The 21,547-nt window shown below is 34.6% G+C and overlaps 6 protein-coding genes across 6 annotated transcripts; 2 read left to right on the top strand and 4 right to left on the bottom strand.

Annotated features, from left to right (window-relative positions):
- The first annotated feature begins 813 nt into the window (after positions 1 to 813).
- Tsp_10828 (conserved hypothetical protein) lies at positions 814 to 1,800 on the top strand. The gene is made up of 3 exons (XM_003370171.1): positions 814 to 859; positions 1,426 to 1,515; positions 1,577 to 1,800. Exons 1-3 carry the CDS (start codon positions 814 to 816, stop codon positions 1,798 to 1,800), a joined length of 360 nt encoding a protein of 119 aa, XP_003370219.1.
- Positions 1,801 to 2,220: 420 nt separating this feature from the next.
- On the bottom strand, positions 2,221 to 4,066 carry Tsp_10827 (7 transmembrane receptor). The gene is made up of 9 exons (XM_003370170.1): positions 4,030 to 4,066; positions 3,864 to 3,968; positions 3,769 to 3,824; positions 3,423 to 3,703; positions 3,196 to 3,366; positions 2,655 to 3,143; positions 2,497 to 2,602; positions 2,342 to 2,465; positions 2,221 to 2,288 (listed from the first exon to the last, which is right to left on the bottom strand). The coding sequence occupies exons 1-9, from the start codon at positions 4,064 to 4,066 to the stop codon at positions 2,221 to 2,223; spliced, it is 1,437 nt and encodes a 478-aa protein (XP_003370218.1).
- A 598-nt stretch (positions 4,067 to 4,664) lies between these two features.
- Tsp_10826 (SNW domain-containing protein 1) lies at positions 4,665 to 8,597 on the top strand. The gene is made up of 12 exons (XM_003370169.1): positions 4,665 to 4,684; positions 4,747 to 4,954; positions 5,341 to 5,511; positions 5,569 to 5,661; positions 5,718 to 5,975; positions 6,140 to 6,322; positions 6,378 to 6,622; positions 6,672 to 6,792; positions 6,853 to 7,013; positions 7,083 to 7,252; positions 7,475 to 7,540; positions 8,527 to 8,597. Exons 1-12 carry the CDS (start codon positions 4,665 to 4,667, stop codon positions 8,595 to 8,597), a joined length of 1,767 nt encoding a protein of 588 aa, XP_003370217.1.
- Positions 8,598 to 9,513: 916 nt separating this feature from the next.
- On the bottom strand, positions 9,514 to 12,423 carry Tsp_10825 (tetratricopeptide repeat protein 8). Its single transcript, XM_003370168.1, is given in 11 exon segments — positions 9,514 to 9,699; positions 9,822 to 9,895; positions 9,907 to 10,048; positions 10,430 to 10,534; positions 10,739 to 10,861; positions 10,987 to 11,158; positions 11,214 to 11,464; positions 11,519 to 11,606; positions 11,720 to 11,805; positions 11,873 to 12,007; positions 12,073 to 12,423. 11 exon segments carry the CDS (start codon positions 12,421 to 12,423, stop codon positions 9,514 to 9,516), a joined length of 1,713 nt encoding a protein of 570 aa, XP_003370216.1.
- A 1,583-nt stretch (positions 12,424 to 14,006) lies between these two features.
- Tsp_10824 (7 transmembrane receptor) lies at positions 14,007 to 17,756 on the bottom strand. The gene is made up of 5 exons (XM_003370167.1): positions 17,606 to 17,756; positions 17,181 to 17,503; positions 15,445 to 15,690; positions 14,974 to 15,374; positions 14,007 to 14,025 (listed from the first exon to the last, which is right to left on the bottom strand). The coding sequence occupies exons 1-5, from the start codon at positions 17,754 to 17,756 to the stop codon at positions 14,007 to 14,009; spliced, it is 1,140 nt and encodes a 379-aa protein (XP_003370215.1).
- A 1,075-nt stretch (positions 17,757 to 18,831) lies between these two features.
- Tsp_10823 (conserved hypothetical protein) lies at positions 18,832 to 21,137 on the bottom strand. Its single transcript, XM_003370166.1, has 3 exons — positions 20,973 to 21,137; positions 19,252 to 20,388; positions 18,832 to 18,837 (listed from the first exon to the last, which is right to left on the bottom strand). Exons 1-3 carry the CDS (start codon positions 21,135 to 21,137, stop codon positions 18,832 to 18,834), a joined length of 1,308 nt encoding a protein of 435 aa, XP_003370214.1.
- Between the last annotated feature and the right edge of the window lie 410 nt (positions 21,138 to 21,547).

The raw sequence follows: 21,547 nt of genomic DNA, 5'->3' as shown, positions 1-21,547 counted from the left end.
TGCGTGTGTGCTCCTGGCACGTAGCATAGTTCGCTCTTCTTTATATTGTTTTTTCTGATTTTATGAATATATCAATATTTTATTTTGTTTGATAATATTTCAATTTCACATTTCAGCTATTATCAGATAAAGCTTTACAGTTTTATCCACTTTGGAGGACAACAGTGCGATTGACTGCACTTTCCTATTTCATCGATTGCAGTTCACTTTTCTACTCTTCAGCGATGTGTAAGTTTTGTAGTTTGTTCTTTTGTTAAATTTATTTTCTGTAAAAGATACGTACATTTTTTAATAGTAATAATTTTAACTGCCTCGAAATGGCTTAAGCATTGCGAATTTGCAATTATTCAATTCTTAAAATTTTTACACTGTCCATTTCTGTTTGAAAATTTTATTTATTATCACTATTTATTATTGGGCTTTTGATGAAACGTAGAAATTTCCCGCTGTACTTTGAATTATAGAGAAAAAAAACAAATATATATTTTTTTGGTTTTTAGTAAAATTTAGTCTGCATTTTTAAAAATTTTACTTGCCATTTTTATTTGATTTGTAATGATGGTGTTGAACATTTTAAAACATATATCTTACTTTTATACAAGTTAAAATCTATTAGATGAATTGCATTTACGACAGAGGTGAATCAGTTTTACTGCTGCTATCTGTTCGTACTGTAATCTCTTGTCCTACCAGCTAATGTAGGTCAACTATTGTTTCTGCTCGGTCAGTCTTTATTGTGATATCACCTTGTAATTTTTTCATTGTTCTCAGTACTCTACAGAAAGCATTATTACCCCACAAAAAACCGAGTAAATGGCTTGTTTCTGTTTTCTGAACTGCTTGTTCATCATATTTCAAGGTCAGCTCTGCAACAGGCTTTGTTGTTAATTAAACATCCTGGTCATTGATTAATTTTACGTTGTTATTTTTTGAAATTAAGGAAATGTGTCTAACATGAGTATTTTTAGCTATATTTTATTCAAGCGCTCCTCCGAATTCCTTAGTCTGCTGGTCGGAAGATTCCCCATGTCATAAAAAAATTAAGCCAAGTAGTTTTTCAAATAATAGTTCAAAAATTTTGAAATATAAAATGCATTTTTTTGCATAGGATCAGAAAAGTTAGTTGTTCGCTTTAACTCCCCTCCACCTGGAGCTCCACGAAAAGGTTTATCGCCAATTATTATACCCCGTCGCTTTCTTGTCAGACGACGTCCACCGTAAGTACATGTGTCATTTGTTTTATAATAACTAGTGAGAAAATTACATGCATTTTGCAATTTAGAACGAATGATGATAAAAATGAAAACAATACTGATAATAACAGTAATGGTAGTAGCAGTTGTAGTGGTGTTAATAGCAGTAGTGATGGTGAGAAGAAAACATCTACTACATCGACTCCTCCACCACCACAGCCGCAAACTCCAGTGCGTAGACCAGTTACACCACCAGCTGATGACGACGCAGTCGAGATGCTGGCATTAATGCTAAAACAGCGACTTGCTCAAGCCAAACGAAGTCCTCTTAATAGACATTATTTATATATTTAAGATAATAATTTGGACAGTTGAATATTTAGGAAGGCAACTGTTTCCCGATGACGATGAACAGACAACGTCAACCAACACCGTTGCAGTCAGTGAAAGCCTCCAAAGGGAAATTGATGCATTTTTGGCTCACAGTGAAATCGACGATTTATTTGCTACGGTCGACCTCAGCAGTTTGGAATTCAGTTATTCTCAACCAAGTTCAAGTAATGCACCAACGCCATACGAACGCTACAAGGCCTCTGTCAGTGAGTGATATGCAAATACTATCCAATTATTTTGTTTTCATTTCTTGTTTTGAATGATATGTTGTGAGAATTATAATTGTTTATTTATTATCTGCTTTAATTTAGCAACGAATGAACCGCAAAGTAAATCCGAAAACAAAAAAAATGAAGCTGAAGCAGAAAAAGTTACCTCTCCGCAGTTTACTTCCTTTGACGATGATGATGAATTTTTTGCGACTGCCGAAGTTTTAGAAATACTGCGCCAATATTAACTAATTCATTGCATGGACAATTTTTATTTATTTATAATACATTTTTACTGAAATCATGCTTATATGCATATATATATATATAACTGATTAGTGATTATTACTACGAAGCAGCTAATTTATTATAATCAGAAAAATTATGGTGCTATTCTGTAATGGATTAATGCTTTATTTGAAAATTCAGGGATCCCATGTGATACCATGCGCGTCAGCCTCGCCATATGGTATATCAATTATCCACATTTTATCTTAAAGCACAATATATAGGGATATTCTTTGAATTAAATAATCACAAATTTACCATTTTGACTGTAAGGAACCAATGGCAGGTCCATTGGGAGTGGGAATTCAGCCGACGGCGTCTCCACATTGCGATGAATGGTAAAAGCTTTCAATCCCTGGAGAAAAAAATTGATATTTCTTTCCTGAAACGGTTACATAACTTTGAATGCGTACACAAAAGAATTCAGGAATAAACAAGACGCCAATTTCGTAAGAGCGAATGTTAAATTGTTGGTTACTTTTTTCAGTAACGCCCCAAGCTGCTTTGGACAAGTTAGCACTGAAAATTAATTAATTAACTGAAAATATACATAACAGTTAAACAGCCAAACCTGGTCAGCAAAAACCAGGCAAGTTTTTGAAAACATGGACTATAACGGAAATATGTTTTGATGTGGGGAACGGCGTGAGACCTTCCAAAGCATTCGCACATCCATCGATGCATAAATTGTTGCAAATACTGTTGTTTAGATGCCACTGCTTCAGTATACGGAAGACAAGTACCACCGTAATAGCCTTCCGAACTGCAACGCACATTCTCCACAGAAGGATAAACCAACTTCAGATTTCGGAATGGCTCTTGCAATGCGGAACATTCAAAAGCTGTTCGACCCAGACTTGCCGCAAACTCGCCAAGCAGCCATTTTTCTGGCTTTGTGCCCAACGAGCCAATGCTGCTAAACTGACAGACAACAGGCCAATTTGCATCTATCGCGTCGTAATTTAGGTGGGTTTTCAGAATTCTTCCCAATTTTAAATGACCCCAGTTGTACATTGCAACATCTCGATGACGACCAGGTATGGATGCCACGATAAAAACACTGGAAAATGGATTTTTTGAAAAAAAAGCAAACTTAACAACATTGCTCATACTTGGCTTCACGCATATCATAATTTTCAATCTCTTCAGCCCATGCTTTCACCGCAGGATTGGTGTATGCATTCAGGTAGGCGATTAAGTCTGCTTTAAAATTCGTCTTTGAATCATAATCATCCGTTCCTGTATTATTTTCAATAAGTGGAAACAAAGGACTGATATACATGCTGTAATAATAGCAGTACAATAGAAATAACATTCATTGTTCCTTTAATATCCATACCCTTGAGTTTTTTCACACCAATCATATTCTATCAAGTTAGCCGTGTGAATAGCAACTTTCAAACCCTTTCGATAGCGCAATAACGTCATTTTACTATGATGCGTTCCAAATGGAATTGGCAATCTAGCATCAACTAAGGATACATTTGTTGCTTTCCTGACGTCGTTGACTAAATCATTCCATCTAGATGACTGACTAGATGTGACTATTGTAAGTGGTTTTTGACGACAATTTTCTGGATACTGAGCCATAGTCCAACCATAATCAATCAAAAAGTTGAACTAAGAACAATCAAACAAAATAACAGCAAAATGGAAAAATAAAAAGAACATTTTTTTTAATTCACCTGCGCTGTTGCTTCTAATTCGTCTGGATTTTCGCCAAGCAAAGCTAAATTGAAATCTTTAAATAAACTATATTCGTTTAAAGGTGTAATTTAACTTTTCATTGAAACGGCATTTTCATTCCATTTTTCATCAAGACCGTACACTTTGGTTAGATAAAATCCGGTAATACCAACGCGTGAAGTCGTATTTCGGACACTATCTGAAAATGAGCAAAATCTTACAATTCAGTACTATTTCTAAAAAAATATAGTAAAACAAACCATCGCTGTGTTTCCTTTTGCACAAAAGACTTGCCATTGATAACTTTGTATTTATCTTCCACTTAAATGCCTTAATAAGAAAAAATTCAAATTTTCATATTATAAAATTACTAATATACGAAAAGGACATATCGCCCTTATAAAAGCATTTGATACCTTACAGAATGCTCTGAATAAAGTAGGTATTATTGAGAAACTGCAGTAATTTAATAATATTTATTATTAAAGAATTTCCACAAATTAACTAATATAAAAATTTCAAATGTCGATTTATGCTGCAGTTTATAAATTTAATAAATAATTCTTGAGTTTTAATTAAATGCGTCAAAAATTAATTCTGAAAAATTAATGAATGCAAAAGAACATACTTTTAAGTAGCAATTAATTTCACGACATCTCAATTATACTGCACTATTGATCAAAATTTGTATTACTGTAGTACTTTTTTTAATTGAGCATTCGTCTCTGGGAAAATTATATAACATCGTATTTTTAATTTTAATTTTAAATATAAACAGTTTTCAATTTTTGATTATTATCTTTTGCTCACAATTGCTATAAAATTATGTCATTTGAACTTGCATTATTAGCTATATTACTGTAATGTGTATTCATTATTGCTGGTTGCTTTTGAAATGTCTGTTTTGTTAACTGAGTAAGTAGAAAATAAACATTTAATATGTAGAGTTGTTAGATGTATAATTTGAAATATTTAAGTATTCTTCCCAAGCCTTCACGAGTCGTAGAAGATCGTGCAGCAACCGATCCATGGTTTAAGCCACACGAAAAGGCTTTAGGAGTTGCTTCTAAGAAGCCTCCTCCTTATGGTGCGCGTCAACATTGGAGGCCGACTTCAGACTCTGTGAGTTTAAATAATGATTTTTTTATAAGGCATAATGCCATAAATATGTTTTATCGTGTTAAAGTAATTGTAAAGACTGTTAAAAATATACTTAAGTTGCTTGTTTAAAACTTTTGTACGATTTTTTATAACTTTGTTAGAATTAGTGATATGCTTAATTAGTTTTAAAAACATTGTTTACTGAATAATTTTAGATTATTTCTTTGATTTGTTTGATATTAGTGAAAATCGATCTACTGTAGTTGCACTGTTCATATGTTTAAAAATATTATTTATGAAAAGATTAATTTTTCCTATATTTTAATGCAACGTTTCTTTTAAAATGACTGACTAACATTTTATCTGTATTTATGGTTTATGCATTTATTTTTTCTTTTCTGTATTGTAAGAAAAATGGAAATAAGGAAATAAATCTGTAATGTATCTGAATAATTTGCAAGAGTTTGTAGGATTTTGGTGATGGGGGAGCATTTCCAGAAATTCATATTGCTCAGTTTCCAAATGGATTGGGACGAAGTAATAAGAAGCAAGGAAATTCAAATCAGTTAGCTTTGCAGTTGGATTCGAGTGGTAAAGTACGTTACGATGCCATCGTTCGTCACGGACATTCCAATGACAAAGTAAGCTATTAAATTAATATTTTTGTTAATGTACATCTACAGTTCGACGTTTCCTAGATTATTTATCACAAACTAAGTGACTTGAAAGGGCAGCTTATTGATGAATCCGACGATTCGTTTCATCGTCCAAAAGAAGAGGATCTGAAAGAAGTAATATTTTTCTCTGTTCACAGTGCACCTGTATTTCTTATTAATTGTTTGAAAAGGTGACGGAAAAGACACGTGCGGCATTGGAAAAGATAACTCAGACTAAAATTGCTGCCGCCCTTCCTGTTCGACATGCGGAAAAAGTAGCTCCAAGTCAGTATATTCGTTACACGCCAAGCCAGCAAAATGCTCAGCTGAACAGTGGTGCTCAGCAGAGAATTATTCGAATGGTGGAAGTTCAACAAGATCCTATGGAACCTCCTAGATTTAAAATTAATCAAAAAATTCCAAGACCTCCGCCTAGTCCCCCGGCTCCTGTCATGCATTCTCCAACTAGAAAGTTAAGATAAATTGGTTGTTTAATACTTGTTTATTAAATAGCTTTTATAATATTGTTTTTCAGTGTGTTTAGATTGTTGTTTTTTTGTCATTATTTATTAGTGTTCACTGTATATATGTATACATCGCCTTATATTTTTAGGTTTCTGTTAAAGAACAGCAAGAATGGAAGATTCCACCTTGTATCTCAAATTGGAAGAATGCAAAAGGATTTACCGTACCATTGGATAAACGTCTTGCAGCCGATGGTCGTGGTTTGCAGCAAGTGCATATTAATGAAAATTTTGCGAAACTCGCAGAAGCATTGTACATTGCTGATCGGAAGGTTTGCTGTTTTTGATGATTGTGCATTCTGCTAAATTTAATGTTTCAACTTTTAGGCACGAGAAGCTGTAGAAATGCGTGCACAGTTGGAACGTAAGTTGGCTCAGAAAGAAAAGGAAGACAAAGAGGAAAGGATGAGACAGATGGCCCAAAAAGCGCGTGAAGAAAGAGCCGGTATGAGAAAGGAGAAGAAACGATCTGAAATTGATGAAGATGTGAAAGAGCGCGATGCGCTCCGTCATGATAAGCAGATGGAACGCCGACGAGAGAGAAACATTGCTAGGGCAGCTCCTGATAAACAGTGCATATTTTAAGATTACAAATTTTTTTTGTTAATTTTTACAATTTAGAGCAAAGCTGCGACGTGATATTGATCGAGATATTAGTGAAAAAATTGCCCTTGGTTTGCCTGACGCTAGGATTCGTACCAATGAGACTCAGTTTGATCACCGTTTATTCAATCAGTCAAAGGTTAATTAATTTTTTTAATTTTGGATTTTTGTACTTAATAATTTTGTGTTTTTAAATCAGGGCTTGGATGCTGGAGGTGGACTTGACGATGAAACTTATTCAGCTTACGACAAACCTTGGAGAGCTGCAGAGACCACTGCACAGTCAATTTATCGTCCAAGTAAAAATCTTGACAGTGAAATATACGGAACTGACTTGGATCGCATAATCAGTACAAACAGGTTAGGAGTACTTTTTGTTGGAACAAAACGCATGACATTATCATGATATGTTTATGTTGGTTGTATTAGGTTTGTTCCTGACAAAGGCTTTTCTGGGGCTGATGATGCATCAAAGCGGTCTGGCCCTGTTCAATTTGAACGCAGTGAAGAAGACGATCCATTTGGTTTGGGACAACTGTTGCGCAGTGTTAAGGAACAGAAGAAGCGTCCAGCAGATGGATCTGATAGTGGCAGTAACAGTAAAAGGCAAAAATAGCCGTTGCGTTGTTTTTCAACATTTTTTACAATTTTGTCTGATTGCAGCACTTTTAATCCAATACTGAAATTGTATGTATGTTTGTTATTTTTCAAAATAAAACGTTTGTAATTTTAAAGCCTTTCATTTTGCCTGTGTTGTATTCACTACTTTTCGCTATTTTTTGTTGTTATTTTTATTTGTTTTTTTTAAATTATTTTCATAGAAGTTAGAGAACAAGCAACAAACAAGAAAGTACAAAAAAGAAAAGCAAGATCATCGGAAAAGACTGGTAAGTGTTGTGTTATATATTTCTTGCAGTATAGATTATTGCCGCATATTTTACAGTATGACAACTAGTTCAGTTTTTCTTATTAAGCTTGTGGAGCATGTTTATTGGCTAATTTATAATTTGTAATCTGCTAATTCTGCTCAGTGGTGGTCAGAATTATTTGGAAATCTGTTTTACACCTATATTTAAATTGAATGCCGCAATTAAAGCAGCATTACATCAAACATATTGATTTAAAAGATTATCAAGTTTGGTTGCAGTGGGGTTTTTGAACTTTTTTTCAAGTCATGTTTGACCTGGTTTAATTTTGCATTTTCTTTAATTTCACAGTATGCTTTTTTCTGATTTAGTGTCATATCATGTTTTACTAAATTCTGAATATGTTTTAAAAAAGAATTTTGTTTTGATGGTTGTAATTTTGATCAGCGAGTAAGCTGTGGAATAATACGATTTGTTGCGTTTCAATGCATGCAACATTAGTTCAATAGTATGCGTAACTGTTTTGGTTTCATAAAACTTCACTTTCACAGCACAGAGCTATTATTTTAATAATACTGAAAATTGCATTTTTTGTTGGAATCGTGTGCGGTGACGTTTGCGAAATACATTGGTTGTTGTGCTACATTTGAATTAATTAACAGTATCGATAAATGATATGGTCGTTTTCATCAGTTATTTAGTGGCATTGGTCGATGTATTCCATCTAGAAATATTGCATTGTGTTATGTGAAAAATGAAAATAAATATGGGTATTTTAAATGGCAAAATTACTTCCTCTTCTTTTTGGTCTTAAGCATTCCAATCCGTATGCACCCATGCAGCATTTTTTTCCGTAACGACAGTCGGAATCTCTTTGACAGCGATCAATACGCGTGCCACCTCCTGGAGGAACATATGGACATTCTCCAGGTGTGACTGCCACTAAATATATTTTATTGATATTATGTGATTTTTGGTTTTATATGCACATCATTATTTACTCCCAGGGTCGATGTTGTTTGTTGGAGGCGGTACTGCTGGTACATGGCCACCGGCTGTTGGTGGGAATCCTCCATGAATGGGAGTCATGCATTCCAAACCAACGGCACCCATGCAACATTTCTTTCCATGACGACATTCAGAATCCCTTAGACAGCGATCAATACGCGTACCACCTTCTGGAGGAACATATGGACATTCTCCAGGCGTTACGCCCACTGTGAAAAATTATTTCAAGAATAAACTGAATAATTTTTTTTGGTGGAGGGGGATCGACTTACTGTCTGGATCGATATCTTCCCCTGGCAAGGGAGGTTCTGCCGGACGATGGTTCTCTGTTGGCATTGTGCAGCGATATCTGTGCCCTCGAGGACAGCACTTTTCTGGACCTCTGCAGTCGTAGTCAGTTGTGCAGTCTCTTCCTGAACCGGAATTCCAACCTCTCGGTGTGATCGGGCATATACCCGGCTTGTTGGCGCTTGCATATGCTGGAAATGTACAAAGAGTATTCGAATATTAACGGCAAATTTTAAATGAGAATATATCACAGAAAGTGGAAAAATGCTGTACCAGTGAAAACGACCAAAATGGTAATAAACGAAATTGTTGTTGCATGCATGGTTCAGAATTTGTGCGAATGGTTCCGAAGTGTGTTGAAATTTGTTTTTGATTTCACTTTTTATAATATTCAGCTGACATGAATTTCACACAACTGGTTACAACAGTGGTGGGCAATTTGAACTAGCTTTCAAGTGGATGGCATATTTTGATTATATTTTATTTTTCTAAAAGACGACAAAAAGTGGATAATGATTATTACTGTTTTGCTTTAATGTGTTTTCTATTTTTGAAGGTTATCCACTCTGAAATGAAATGCACGATCACTTATTTGAGCAGTTGTGTGCATCTCGTTGATTGTTTTTTCAGTGACTCATAATTATATGCAAAATCTTTTTGATTGTTTATTTTGTTGTAATTCTGCAATTAGATCGAAATTAGGCTGAATTGTGGTGCCAGTTGAAAAGCATTGTTGAAGGTTTTGTCGCAATTCTGCTAACCGTTACCTTCAGGAAGCGAGTTTCTGCATCTACTTGAAATTTTATTTTTACTTCACCGTGAGCATTTTGAAAAATTTCTACTGCCTTTTCCATGGTCACGTCGATCAAACTCCGATCATTAACCTGAAATTAGAAAATTTATCAAATTTATCATCTGCTTCTGTTTGTTTGTTGAAACTTGCCAAGAGAAGTTTGCAGCCAGCTGTCAACTGACCGTTTTTTTCTGCTTCACTGTCTGGTTTTACTTTCGTTACAAATATGCCAAATTCACCAGGAAAATAAGACTTATCTTTCCCACCAGCAATGTTGAAACCGAATCCTGTAAATCACCAAATATGATAATTGTAATTTTTGGTGGCTGAAATTTTTTCAAATTCTGATTCCGGCTGGTACAATTCCATTCTTTACCGGATGGGCCTTTCTTCAAAATTACTGATTTAATCGTTGACCTCGTTGTTTGATTCATTTTGGGCTGAAAAAATTTCAAAATGCAGTCTTGGAACCAACTTACCATTGCACAATGTATTTTTTGTTGAAAAATATTTGCAGTCTTTCAGATTGGTAGCGAAGTGCAACAAACAAATTTTAAAACAAAAGCCGCTTTTCATATGAACACTTAACTTTACTTTAAAATTTCTTTTTAAACTCGACAGCTTTAAAGTACAAGTTTTGGAAGTTGAGAAGTTTTTATTCATGAGAATACTTGAAGTGAAATTTGATTATAAATTTTTACATGAAACAGTAGAAGATATAAAAATAAGCATATTGAATGAAAACCATTTTTGAATCATTGTTTGATATCCATGTTCACGTGTCTATCCACTGTAAATTTTCTGCTTCATCATAACTTTACTAATAAGTTGAATAAGCGTTTGTTGAGCTCTTTCGACGGTACGTGTTCTGGATTGATTTCCAAAGCTCGCTTCACTGCATTCAAGCTTGAACCGTATTCGCCAAGCTAAAAGTCACGTAAATATTACAACTACGTATTAAATAATGCTCAAATTGTTTTCAACTTGGTATGTGAGTAGTGCAAAATTATAAAACGGTTCGAAAGTGTAGTCCCCATGTAGCATGGCTGTTTGGAGCAGTGATTTTGCCTGAACATGTAAAGCACTTTTTTGCTATGATGTCATTGTTTGTCTTCTTTTTTTGTACATACTTGATCTGTATTGTTTTCATGCATCTCTAGAACTCCCAAATCACACCATGCTTCTGCGTAATCGCTGCTATAGGCTAGACACAACGAATAGCATTGTCGAGCCCAGTAGATGTCACCTGTAGCCTAAGTTGGCCATACTTTTATAAAGTTATCAGTGAAAATAAATTAGAAAAGAATAACATTTGAAATAAAACAAAGTTAGAGATAGAAATAATTAGGAATGAACGAATTCGTTTAGTATTATTTACTAGTGCTATTTTTCCCACGTTATACCACACATCTGCCGCTTGTTCATCCTCAGCTAAAGTAATAGCTTGTTGCAGACAGTCAATAGCCAAGTCGAATTGTTGCGCATTGAAACAGCATAAGCCTATGTTGAGAAGTGTTTCTGTTGTCATAACGCCCATTTGAAGCAATCTTCTACAGCAATATCAAAAAGAGTGTATTTAAACTGTCTTTTTGTTTTACAACAAACCTGAAAAAACGTTGAGCTAATTCTGGACGATCGTTGTAAAAGTAATGGGTTGCTAAACAAGCGATGGATTCGACGTCTACACTTTCCCTTTTCAATACTTGTTTGAAACAAATTTCTGACTGATGAAAATCGTTCAAATTTTCATATATGCGGCCTAAAGCTTTCAGTAGGCTAATTTCGTCTGGGAATTGTGTCAGCGTTTGTCGCAGTGATTCGATTGCTTTTAATGGTTGATCAATAGCACAGTAAACCTTTGATTAGATATGATTAAGTTAGCTCGGTGTGGTAATAACAAAAAAGCGTACTTTGCTAAGTAGTAGACCAGTGGTTACTGATGGCTGCAAAGCATATGCTGATTTTAACTGCTTCTCCGCTTCGCGATTAAGTCCAATTCTAAAATGTTATTTATTTTAAAATGCTTTGGCCTTTTTCGTATCTTTTTCCATTCATATTATTGCCATTGATAAAGTTGCAGTCTTTGTGAAAATTAGCATAAATTGAGATACCTCATATAACAGCGTGCTATCTGTATTTTCCAGTAACAATCTTTGAATTCACTTGCTTCTGTTGCCATAGAAGCGAGCTGAAATGCCTGAAAAGGTGATTTGATAGGAATTAAAATTTCTGCACAGTTCTCGCTTTTGCACAAATAAATATACAAGTCGAACGTCGTTCAAGCTAAATAATAAGTATTCGAAAAGAGGTCTGGCAAATTGTGACTGGTTAGCATATTTTGACAGATTCAGTCGTGATACATTTATAAATGTACCATCTTTGTTTGCAATCATCGATGCCTAATAATAATTATTATTAAATCGAAAGCAAATTTCATTTGCAAAATTTTGAAAGCCAAACTGACAGTTCCTAAACGGACAAAGCGTCCTGTCATCGAAGTGATTGGTCGGGAGCTGTTGGCTGTCCGTCCAGTACGCAGCACAGATTCGAACGTGTCGTTTCGACCAATTTGGGAACCTGGCCTAAGAATGCCAGTCACTGGTCGACCAGATTTGGTTGTCGGCCTGGACCCTTGACCATTGCCAGAAGCACTTTGTGGTTTTCGAAGTGACGTAGCTGGGCGAGGCATGTTAGCTAGCACTTCTTCGTTCATTAGCTCTTCTGCTAATCCCGTTTCTTCGAATTCTGTATCGTCGATTCTTGTTCGACATACTATGCAATTCAATTTCAGTAACCACGCTGCCTGAATGCGCATTTAACTTATTATGTAGAATACATATTACAAAAATTATGAAAATTGTCCTTTTGTTTATTCACCTTTTAAGATTTTATTGCCATTTATCTAAAATTGAATCTTTAAAATTTTTTTATTTAATATTTTTACAGAAAATTGACAAAACACAGTATGAAAATATTGATGTTCAAGTTGAAATTCTAGATATTGTAAACTGAATTTGAGTTTGTTCTTCGTTGCACTTTGATAATTTTGTAATATTTAAAGAACATATTGTTATATATATTTATATTTATATTTATATTTATTTATTTATTTGTTCATATGTTAGAGTACATTCATGTTCTAGATGTTTTAAATGGGAAGAATAAGTTTTGTATGTTCCTTAAAAAAGATTTTCATATGAGAATTTGTTTATAATGCAGATAATTATTGCTAATGTTATTGAATTTCGCTGAATTACAACAGTAGCATCTTTCAATTGAAATTCCAGTGCTTTGATCGAAGTGTTGTTTCGGTAGTTTGAAAGCAACAACTGAGGAAGATGCAAAACAAATAATTTGCAATTCCGGAAACGAATTGCAGTGTTGCATCTGCTTTACTAAGCTGTGCAAGCTTGTGCTTTGCAAAGATATTGTAAAAAGTGTAGATCGACGTTTCTGATTCAATTTTGCAATGGAACGTTATGAAATGAAATATCCTTTGTGAAAAGTTGTTGAATTTGTTAATTCAGTAGGCTGAACTGAATACTGTGTATACTTCTGTTGGAACGAGAAACGATAACTGAATGATAAAAAATAATAAATTGAACAGTATTTGTGCATGATTAGTGATAATTAGGCTTGAGTAATGGTATCACTGATAAGTGATGATAAACTTTTGTTTATTTAGTAATTGTCATTATTCGAATATTTGTTTATTTGATGTTTTATTTCCTCTTTGTCATGTTTGTGAAAGCGAATGAGCAAAATATGAGTAATCACTGAATGAATAGGTGTTTGAATGAATGAATGAATGAATGAATCAGTCAAAAAATTAAACGATGCCATTATTTTGAGCTATTGAAAAAAGTTATAGCATAAATGACGCTGGTATCGAAAGACTTTTCTGAGTGACGTAAATTGGTGCGTATTTTGTGTGGTAATTTGTTGCGCTTGAATTGTGCATTGAAAACAAGCGTGTATCTCACCCATTTTACTCTGCAACTTAAAAATATTTATCTTAGCAACAGCAGCATCAGAATGATGTTTTCTGAAATGAATTGCTCATATCATTCATAGATGTAAATTTCATACTGTAACATGTGAAAAGTAATTATTTATATGAAAGTGAAATATATATTTGAAATTCTTTGAAAACAGTGTCATATGTTTGCTCATTTTCTTTTTCATAATCAAATGATGAAAATTATTTTGAAAGTAAAAATAAGTAACAAGAAATTTGACGTTCGATTATATAATTAGCGAAGAATATCTGGAAGAAAGATTATGAGAAGAGTTATTGGCATAGATTATTGCTTTTCCTTTTTATTTTGCCATTGCTTTTTATTAGACGTTTTTTTGTAAAGGGCGAGGAAGTTGAAATCATGTGATAAAAGCGATAAATTAGCTGGCATGTGGGATGCTAAAAATTTTAAATTTGTAATGGAATTGAAAGTTTCAAAGCTGTTGCATATGTTTTAAAGTTGTTTCATGTGATTTAACAGAATTGATTTGGTTATCCTTAATCAGCGGTGAATTTGATGAAAATTGTAATATTTCAGTGGTCGAAATGCAATTTTATGGCCAAATTGCAGCAGTAAACGTGCAGATATACATCGAAATGTATATACTAAAATGAAGAAGGAATATGAAATATTTGATAATTACCTGATCACGTGGATTTTCTTGTAATATTCTAGTACATTCATCAATGGATTGGTCAAATTTTCGAAAGCGAAAATAGTGCAACGCTACGTACAGCGGATCCATTGTCAATAATTTGTAATAGTTATTCACGTTTGTATTAGTTGCTTAGCGACGAACAAATCGAACGTGAAGTATTTATTCTCATGTGATTCGTACGTTTGTAATTAAAAATTTAACGACAGATCATCATTACCACCTAGCTTCAGTAGGAAACCAGTGGTAACCAATTCTAGAGATTACTTTTGGCATAATGCAGAGGGGCTCGACTGTTGCCAGTAGAAATGAGTTGGCTAGCTGTGCGTAGAGGAAACACTAAGCGTTTGTGCTTTCTCTTTAAGCGTGCATGAAAATGAAAAACACACTTTTAGAAAAATATGAAAGAAATAATGATAATGTAAGAGATAAGAAGATTTTCTGCAAGAAAGAATGAACGAATGAATAAGAAGGCACCGGCAAATTTTCGATTTCATTTTTAAGAACAATGATCTGAGTCTAAGATATATAATTTTATAATAATAGGTTAAAGCGGCAGGTTGAAAATTTTTGTTCTGTACTTTGATAAACCATCGAACGAAATCTAAGCACAGTTTATACTTTGATGATTATTATTTTACAACAACGTGAAGCAGTACAGTCGGTCGGCGGCAGGCAGTTTACAATTTACCAGAGTCGGCGCAGGTAGGAACCTTTAACATCTCGGGGCATTCCCATTGCTGTCATGCCAGTCTGAGAGGCAAACTTTTCCATACCACTCCAGAACGGCACTTCCGGCATACGGGCCATCTCCTCAGGCAGTTCTCCACGACTGTCGTCGACGAAATTGGTGAATATTTGACGTGGCATACCGAAGCCAGTCTTTCCAGCCTGACTGTCTGCCCAGTTGATACCCATCTGATATGGGATGAGACCTTGGCTTTTCTGATCTTGCCGGCCAATTTGCATCAGGGTTGTATTACGTGGCATACCAAATCCGGTCATACCTGACTGATTGGCACCTTCCTTGTATCCACAGGTTTGCTTTGGCATTGCCGATTCATCATTAACCAAATCGCCACGTTGGGAATCCTACACCGAAAAATTTAATTCATATGTAAATATAAACATGCGATGCATTTGAGTGATTTTCAATTCAAACCTTGTATTTGGTGACATTTGTACGTGGACTACCGAAGCTAGTCATTCCCTGCTGTGTGGCTAATTTGTTTGTTCCAGCTTGTAGATGGACAAAGCCTTGGCTGTTACGATCTTGATCTGGATTGAATCGATGCAGTACACTACGTGGCATACCAAATCCAGTCATTCCACTTTGGCTAGCCAATTTATTTGTACCGGCTTGGAGTGGGATCACTCCATCCGTCGCTTTGGCTTTGTCTTCAGGGATCTGTAACGTCATTTATGCTTCATTTTACGCTTCATTTGCGTATAATTAATATTACAAATACTTAAAAATCCAAAGAAATGGCGATATGGAAAATCAAACTAATAATGGTGCTGCTTTGTTATCCCAAATGACAGAATCCGTTGACCAATAGTTGAATCATTTTGATTACTGTTATTGGTATTATTATTAATTTATTAATTTATTATTTACAGAATAAGTAGATAGAGTGTATTAATTGTTGGAATCAAAATAATGCAGTTTCATTTAAAGAGAATAAATAATTCCGTTGTTAAAGCGACATGTGCACTTTGCAGTTGTTGATTGAGGTGATCGGCTGTTAGCTATTACGCAGTCGCTAAATTATAGCGAAACAACAGATGAAGAAAGCAGTGATCTATGTCATCGTAGCGATTACGATGGCTAACATTCAGTGTGAGGTGTTCATAAAATCAGTAGTTAGTTACTTTTTATTTTAAATTTTAGATTAAAGAAAGTTATTATTTGAACTCGTCATAAATCAGAAATGGAGGCTACAGTTGCTAAATTGAAAGTATAAATAATATAATGAACAACTTTATAACTTCAGTGCAAAATATATATGTGATGAAGAAATAAACATGCTTATTTAACTTTATTAGAAACAAAGGGGAAATGAATATTTTGCACTGAATGTATCATGTAAAGCTTAAGGAACTGTAAGAGACAGTTAATTTTATGTGTTACAGTCGTGGGATGAATGAAAAAATATAATTTTATAGCTTTACCAGTTCGCAGAGCCAAATGAATGAACTCTGAAGCGCTTGTGAAATTTCAATCAAAAAACATCAACAAGCATGTAGGATAATAATAATGAGAAACAGTATTCATGATATTTTTTTAATTTATCTTAACAATTTCATAATTAATGTAAACCGCTTGTAATAATAATAATAATAACCCTTCATTCTTTGTTGTAAAAAGCAACTGTCAGTTGTGGAACAAGTGAATTGCAGCGTAATAATATGAACTTAATTTTGGAAACATCGGCTTTGCTGGTTTTATGTAAGCAATGGAAGGAAGTTAAAAAGTGTTCAGCTAGAATTGCTGAAAAATTTGGTTTCGCTGAACGGGCGCTGAAATTTGAAGATGGATGAAATGTGCTATTCATTCTGATGTCACAGAATCAGTCAGTTAAGAAAGATGCAGTTTAGAGTGGATGAAAGTTCTGTTTGTTTCTTTTTAATTTTGAGTTGCATGTACATGGAATTTATTTTTTTTTTAATATTTTTAAAAATAAGTTCAATGAATGAATCACTTGGGAAGGTTTTAGCGCTACTCAAATTGAGTATTCTTTTCATTTAAAATCTTAGTTAGCTTAAGTGATGACAACGAATTGACTAGAACTTACGTCAGCTGCTTGCATAGAAAAAAGGTTTTTTGATTGCTGTATTCGGTTTTTCACGTGTTAAATGGATAACTTAGAAAATGATAGAAATTTGTTTTGAACTTACATCAGTTGCTCCTCCGGTTCCTTTGGCTTTGTAGAGTACATCTCTAGGACAGCCGAAGCCAGTCATACCCTTTTGACTGGCGAATTTGTTAGTGCCAGATTGCAGTGGCAAAACATCACGTAACTTTTGAAGCTTTTCTTCATCTTCCACAGGTTTAAGATTGTCCGCTTTTACTTTGTCGATTACATCTCGAGGAACGCCGAAACCGGTCATTCCACGTTGACTAGCATATTTGTTTGTGCCACTTTGAATTGGAATTATACCTTCACTGGCCATGAGCTTTTCCCTCGGCAGACGACTTGGTTTGCCAAAGGCGCCGTCATCTGTACACAAGGAATGTGCATTTTATAAAAAGGCAACAGATTTAACAAACACAGAATTAAAGTTTTCATGTGAAAAATAAAAATACATTCTACTAGAACTACCTTCACGTTCTGGCTTAGGCTGAGCTTGATGATCACGTCGACGATGTTGGTCTTCATCTTCTTCTTCTCCTTTGACATCGTGATCTTCTTGCGATTCATCAATTGGCTCTTGACCGTCAATTTCAGCGTTTTCGTTTTCCACGTCACTCATGATTGCGCTAAATGGTTATGAGATCAGAGAAATGATTTCACTGTGCAAGTGCAATGTTTCAGGAGTATTTTTATTTTATTCTTGTAAATTATTTCTACTTTTACCAATTGAACGGAAAGTTGAAACTCAGTTCGCAGAGTAAAAGTAAAAATTTGAGGTCTACGCGGTGCCGTCGATGCTAGTAATATGGCCGGTTGGAAAAACAGCGGCAGCACTGCAAGCTGTTTGTTTCTACGCTCTGCAGGATGTTGGTCGGCTGTCCTTAGTTGTTGAGGCTGGGAAACAACTAGTGTTGAGCTTTGTTAGCTCTTCAACTCGTCAGCACAACAACAGTTGACGTGTTATTAGCTTGCGTTTAGCTAGCTCAAGAAATGAGGGCCGCGGCGCGGCAGAGCAGAGTAAGCGCAACAAAGATCGACGAGTGACGACGGCAAAAGAAACACGCGTGCATAAGAACGAACGAACCTTTTCGTTTCAAGCGGAGGAAGTTTACCTCGCTGGACGTGCGTATATATATATATATATATATAGATTGTTAGCTTCTAGCTTCTTTCGAGCAAGCGCAAGCATTGTTTGCTTGCAGAGAAATGCAGTGGGCATTTATTTTTAGTCGTTTATTCGTAGTAAAATTATTCTCGCTGGCTACTTGAAAAATCACAGGTCCGCATGCCAATGCTGAAAGAACTAACCACGCTAGGCTTATATTTTCCTCTTCTTCTTCAACGCAAGCAACATCTGCTAATTTAGCCAGAATTATGATACATTTATTTTCTTACATACTGTCTGCAGCAAATACATTTTGAGCATTGTTTTTTATGAATTTGGACTCGAAGAGAATGATTTTTTTTATTGCAAACGAAAATGCTTTTTCATAAATTAGAAGTTGTGAAACTTACTTATCAGTATTGTTCGGTGCTTGCATAGATGCATTTTCAAAACAAAGCGGTGCATCATATTATTATTTTGAAACGAAAGTAAATTTGCATATATGATGTATAGGTTGCATTGCCTACTTGTTAGGAATTGCAGTGTTTGTTTTTACATTTTTGAAATGGAATTTAAGTATTTGTAAATATTATTCCTGAAATGTGTAGTAAATTTCTTAAATTGAACTTAGTTTATTAATTTTTTCCATAGTTAATTATTAATAGATGAAAATTAGTTTATTGTTTTATTATATTGTATTGTACTGTACTGTACTGTAGTGTACTGTATTGCTTTTTTTGAATAATATTTAAAATTATGAAACGTCCATACTTCTTTAAAATGTACTGAAGTTTGGATAATAAATGGAATGTTAATGTCATGTACATGTATAGTTGAAGAAATTATTATTTTCACCATTCGATCATTTGTTGCAAGAGACATTATTCTTATTATTTTATTATTTTTCGATAAAATATAAATATATTTAGCATTAAATTATTTTGATATTTATGAAAATTATGTTAAAAAAGTTGAAAAATTTCAAATAGGCATACTAACTATTACATACCATAATAGGCAAAAATTTTTCAAATTTCCACATCTGCCTCCCTCCAAATACAATACCCAGAGAAAATGCAATGATTGCAGGAATGGTGTAAGGAAAAATCCTTACAAATTGACTGAAGATTGTTTCGCATTTTTTTTCGAATATTTTTTCTTCTGATTCAAAGCAGCAATCCTCTGGTGTGATTTTGCACACAGCGTATGGAATTAAATCGCGCGTTCTCCAGCGTTCACGAGTCGCAGTATTACAATTAGATGACCAGAGTCCCCATTGGCTCCAGGTCGTGTTTACACATTTCATACATTTTTCGCATTTTTCCAGAGGGAGTGATGGACATGGTTTTCCATATGGTAATTCAGGGTGCTGTGTTATTACCGTCTCCATTTTGTAGCATTCTGTTTGATTCTCTGTCAGCTGATAGCAAGGAGGCAGATACTCTACAATGCAATCTTTGTATTGTTTGGCTTCACAAACGAAATATTCCCAATCATTGTAACCCTCGCAAGGTTGAAGTTTTCCGTAAGTCATCTTGTCAGCGTGAAGTATGAATGACCTGCAGTAAGGACGCTTATCTTCTCGTGAAGTAACAATCGTAGTTTTGTAGTCATTCGGGTCAAATATTGTGGACATTTGAACCGGATCCTCTTTCATCGGTGAAAACGTCATTGATGCTGTGCGGTTTTTTACCAGATTACCATTTTTGTAAACTTCTATTGGAAATCGCAATGTAAATGAAAATTCATTAGGTCTTCCCCAGTTCAGTAGAATCCTTGATTGTTTTGCAACATAATAATCAAATGTTAAACGAAATCCGCCATGAAAATGATACGTTTCATTATCTTCCATTTTTTGCATTATACGGTATAAATGATTTGGTATCGGGTTAGGCAACATAGACCATTGAAGCGGATTGGAAGGCTCACCACCTCTAAGATTCAATTGGCAATTTAAATTGACCTCACTCAAGCTGTCGTAACCGAAGGGTCTTTTAATTTCCGAATTACGCTTCATAATCATCATGCATTTGAATTTGTTTTCATTACCAGCCTCAGGAAACTTGAATGCGAAAATGGTGCTGTTAAGGATCTTAGGGCAAGAAGCACTATTGCAAGCGCTGATGCAAAATGCTAATAAGTACACCTGAAAAAAAGTAATTTAAGCATTCCAGTGTTGTTTCCCCTATAACTGTATATGTTATATTATATGTGGAGTATATCATAAATTGAACTGCAATACAATGTAATTGAAATGTTGTATTTATTTAAATAGAGAAAACGTGAAAGTTCTGCATTGCTTACCAGCTTGATAATATTTTGCATGTTTATACTTCGGCAACTGCTTGTTTAGAAAGAACAATGACTGCTTGACTGCGTTGGTGACTGAATGAGGACTTTAAAATGTTAACTTTAAAATTAACTGAACTTCTCTTTAAACAAAAGTGTATTTATCATTATATTTTATTTTAAATTATTAAATGCCTTTTGTTGTTCATCAGAATTTTAAAGAAAAACCAAATTTTGAAACGCATTAATATTGTTGATTTCCTTTTTGTTTGAATTCAAAATGTTAATTTACAGGAAGATATTTTGTTACGGTTTATTTTCCGATGAGTAGTAAAATGTTCACTTTCACAGAAATGTCGAATTTCGTACTGATACGTGCTTTTTTTCTTCACCTACTGTTCAATTGTTAGAATGTTGTTCTGTTCCGATTTACTAGCTAACTGTACAGTTGATTCCATATTGTGAACAACAGCAGACAACAGGGAAGCAACAGTGGAGGATTGAAATGTGAGTCAGCTGCACTGAGACGCCCTGAACCGTTGCAGCCTTCGGAATAGCACGTACAAATGTACAAGTGGTCTGGAGGGCGGTCTGGGCGGTCGCCATTTTGCTGTGTAGCCCGAAACGGCAGCTGCAGTACTTCTTGTTTGTTGTAAAAGTGACACGAATCTCGATGCAACCACCGGTACCAACGAACAATGGTCTGATTGAACCCTTGCACTAACATTGAATCGTAGCATCCTCGTATGAAACCACGAAACGGTATCCCTGTAAAATAAGAAGAAGAAGTGAATTGAATTGAATTGAATTGAATTGAATTGAATGAACATTGTCGTTCTTATTTCTGAAACCGCTTCACAGAGTTTGTGTATGTGTGTCTGGGTAGTATGGCAAACAAATCGCTCAGTTAGTCAAGAACAAACAACAAATGGGAAATTTCATTTTGTGCTTTTGTTGATCTAACAGAGGAAGTTCACCATTGCTACTTTCTTCTCCATTCTATTGCAACTGGCAAA

Source organism: Trichinella spiralis, assembly GCF_000181795.1.
Source record: "Trichinella spiralis strain ISS 195 chromosome Unknown Scfld1085, whole genome shotgun sequence".
Taxonomy (NCBI): Eukaryota; Metazoa; Nematoda; class Enoplea; order Trichinellida; family Trichinellidae; genus Trichinella; species Trichinella spiralis.
This window is presented reverse-complemented; position numbering and strand designations above follow the sequence as displayed.

What these genes read in the sequence shown, in the direction of transcription:
- Tsp_10828 (XM_003370171.1), top strand. Translation starts at nt 814, where the DNA reads ATGGCTTGTTTCTGTTTTCTGAACTGCTTGTTCATCATATTTCAAG. An exon ending in CTTGTTCATCATATTTCAAG is followed by an intron (nt 860 to 1,425) that starts GTCAGCTCTGCA and finishes CGCAAACTCCAG; the next exon opens with TGCGTAGACCAGTTACACCA. An exon ending in ACTTGCTCAAGCCAAACGAA is followed by an intron (nt 1,516 to 1,576) that starts GTCCTCTTAATA and finishes TTGAATATTTAG; the next exon opens with GAAGGCAACTGTTTCCCGAT.
- Tsp_10827 (XM_003370170.1), bottom strand. Translation starts at nt 4,066, where the DNA reads ATGGCAAGTCTTTTGTGCAAAAGGAAACACAGCGATG. An exon ending in CAAAAGGAAACACAGCGATG is followed by an intron (nt 3,969 to 4,029) that starts GTTTGTTTTACT and finishes GCTCATTTTCAG; the next exon opens with ATAGTGTCCGAAATACGACT. An exon ending in AAATGCCGTTTCAATGAAAA is followed by an intron (nt 3,825 to 3,863) that starts GTTAAATTACAC and finishes GTTTATTTAAAG; the next exon opens with ATTTCAATTTAGCTTTGCTT.
- Tsp_10826 (XM_003370169.1), top strand. Translation starts at nt 4,665, where the DNA reads ATGTCTGTTTTGTTAACTGA. An exon ending in ATATGTTTTATCGTGTTAAA is followed by an intron (nt 4,955 to 5,340) that starts GTAATTGTAAAG and finishes AAGAGTTTGTAG; the next exon opens with GATTTTGGTGATGGGGGAGC. An exon ending in AGGGCAGCTCCTGATAAACA is followed by an intron (nt 6,623 to 6,671) that starts GTGCATATTTTA and finishes TTTACAATTTAG; the next exon opens with AGCAAAGCTGCGACGTGATA.
- Tsp_10825 (XM_003370168.1), bottom strand. Translation starts at nt 12,423, where the DNA reads ATGCGCATTCAGGCAGCGTGGTTACTGAAATTGAATTGCATAGTATGT. An exon ending in ACGTGGGAAAAATAGCACTA is followed by an intron (nt 10,862 to 10,986) that starts GTAAATAATACT and finishes TGGCCAACTTAG; the next exon opens with GCTACAGGTGACATCTACTG. An exon ending in ATGAAAACAATACAGATCAA is followed by an intron (nt 10,535 to 10,738) that starts GTATGTACAAAA and finishes CGTGACTTTTAG; the next exon opens with CTTGGCGAATACGGTTCAAG.
- Tsp_10824 (XM_003370167.1), bottom strand. Translation starts at nt 17,756, where the DNA reads ATGAGTGACGTGGAAAACGAAAACGCTGAAATTGACGGTCAAGAGCCA. An exon ending in GCCTAAGCCAGAACGTGAAG is followed by an intron (nt 17,504 to 17,605) that starts GTAGTTCTAGTA and finishes CCTTGTGTACAG; the next exon opens with ATGACGGCGCCTTTGGCAAA. An exon ending in GAACCGGAGGAGCAACTGAT is followed by an intron (nt 15,691 to 17,180) that starts GTAAGTTCAAAA and finishes ATGACGTTACAG; the next exon opens with ATCCCTGAAGACAAAGCCAA.
- Tsp_10823 (XM_003370166.1), bottom strand. Translation starts at nt 21,137, where the DNA reads ATGGCGACCGCCCAGACCGCCCTCCAGACCACTTGTACATTTGTACGT. An exon ending in AATATGGAATCAACTGTACA is followed by an intron (nt 20,389 to 20,972) that starts GTTAGCTAGTAA and finishes ACTTTTTTTCAG; the next exon opens with GTGTACTTATTAGCATTTTG.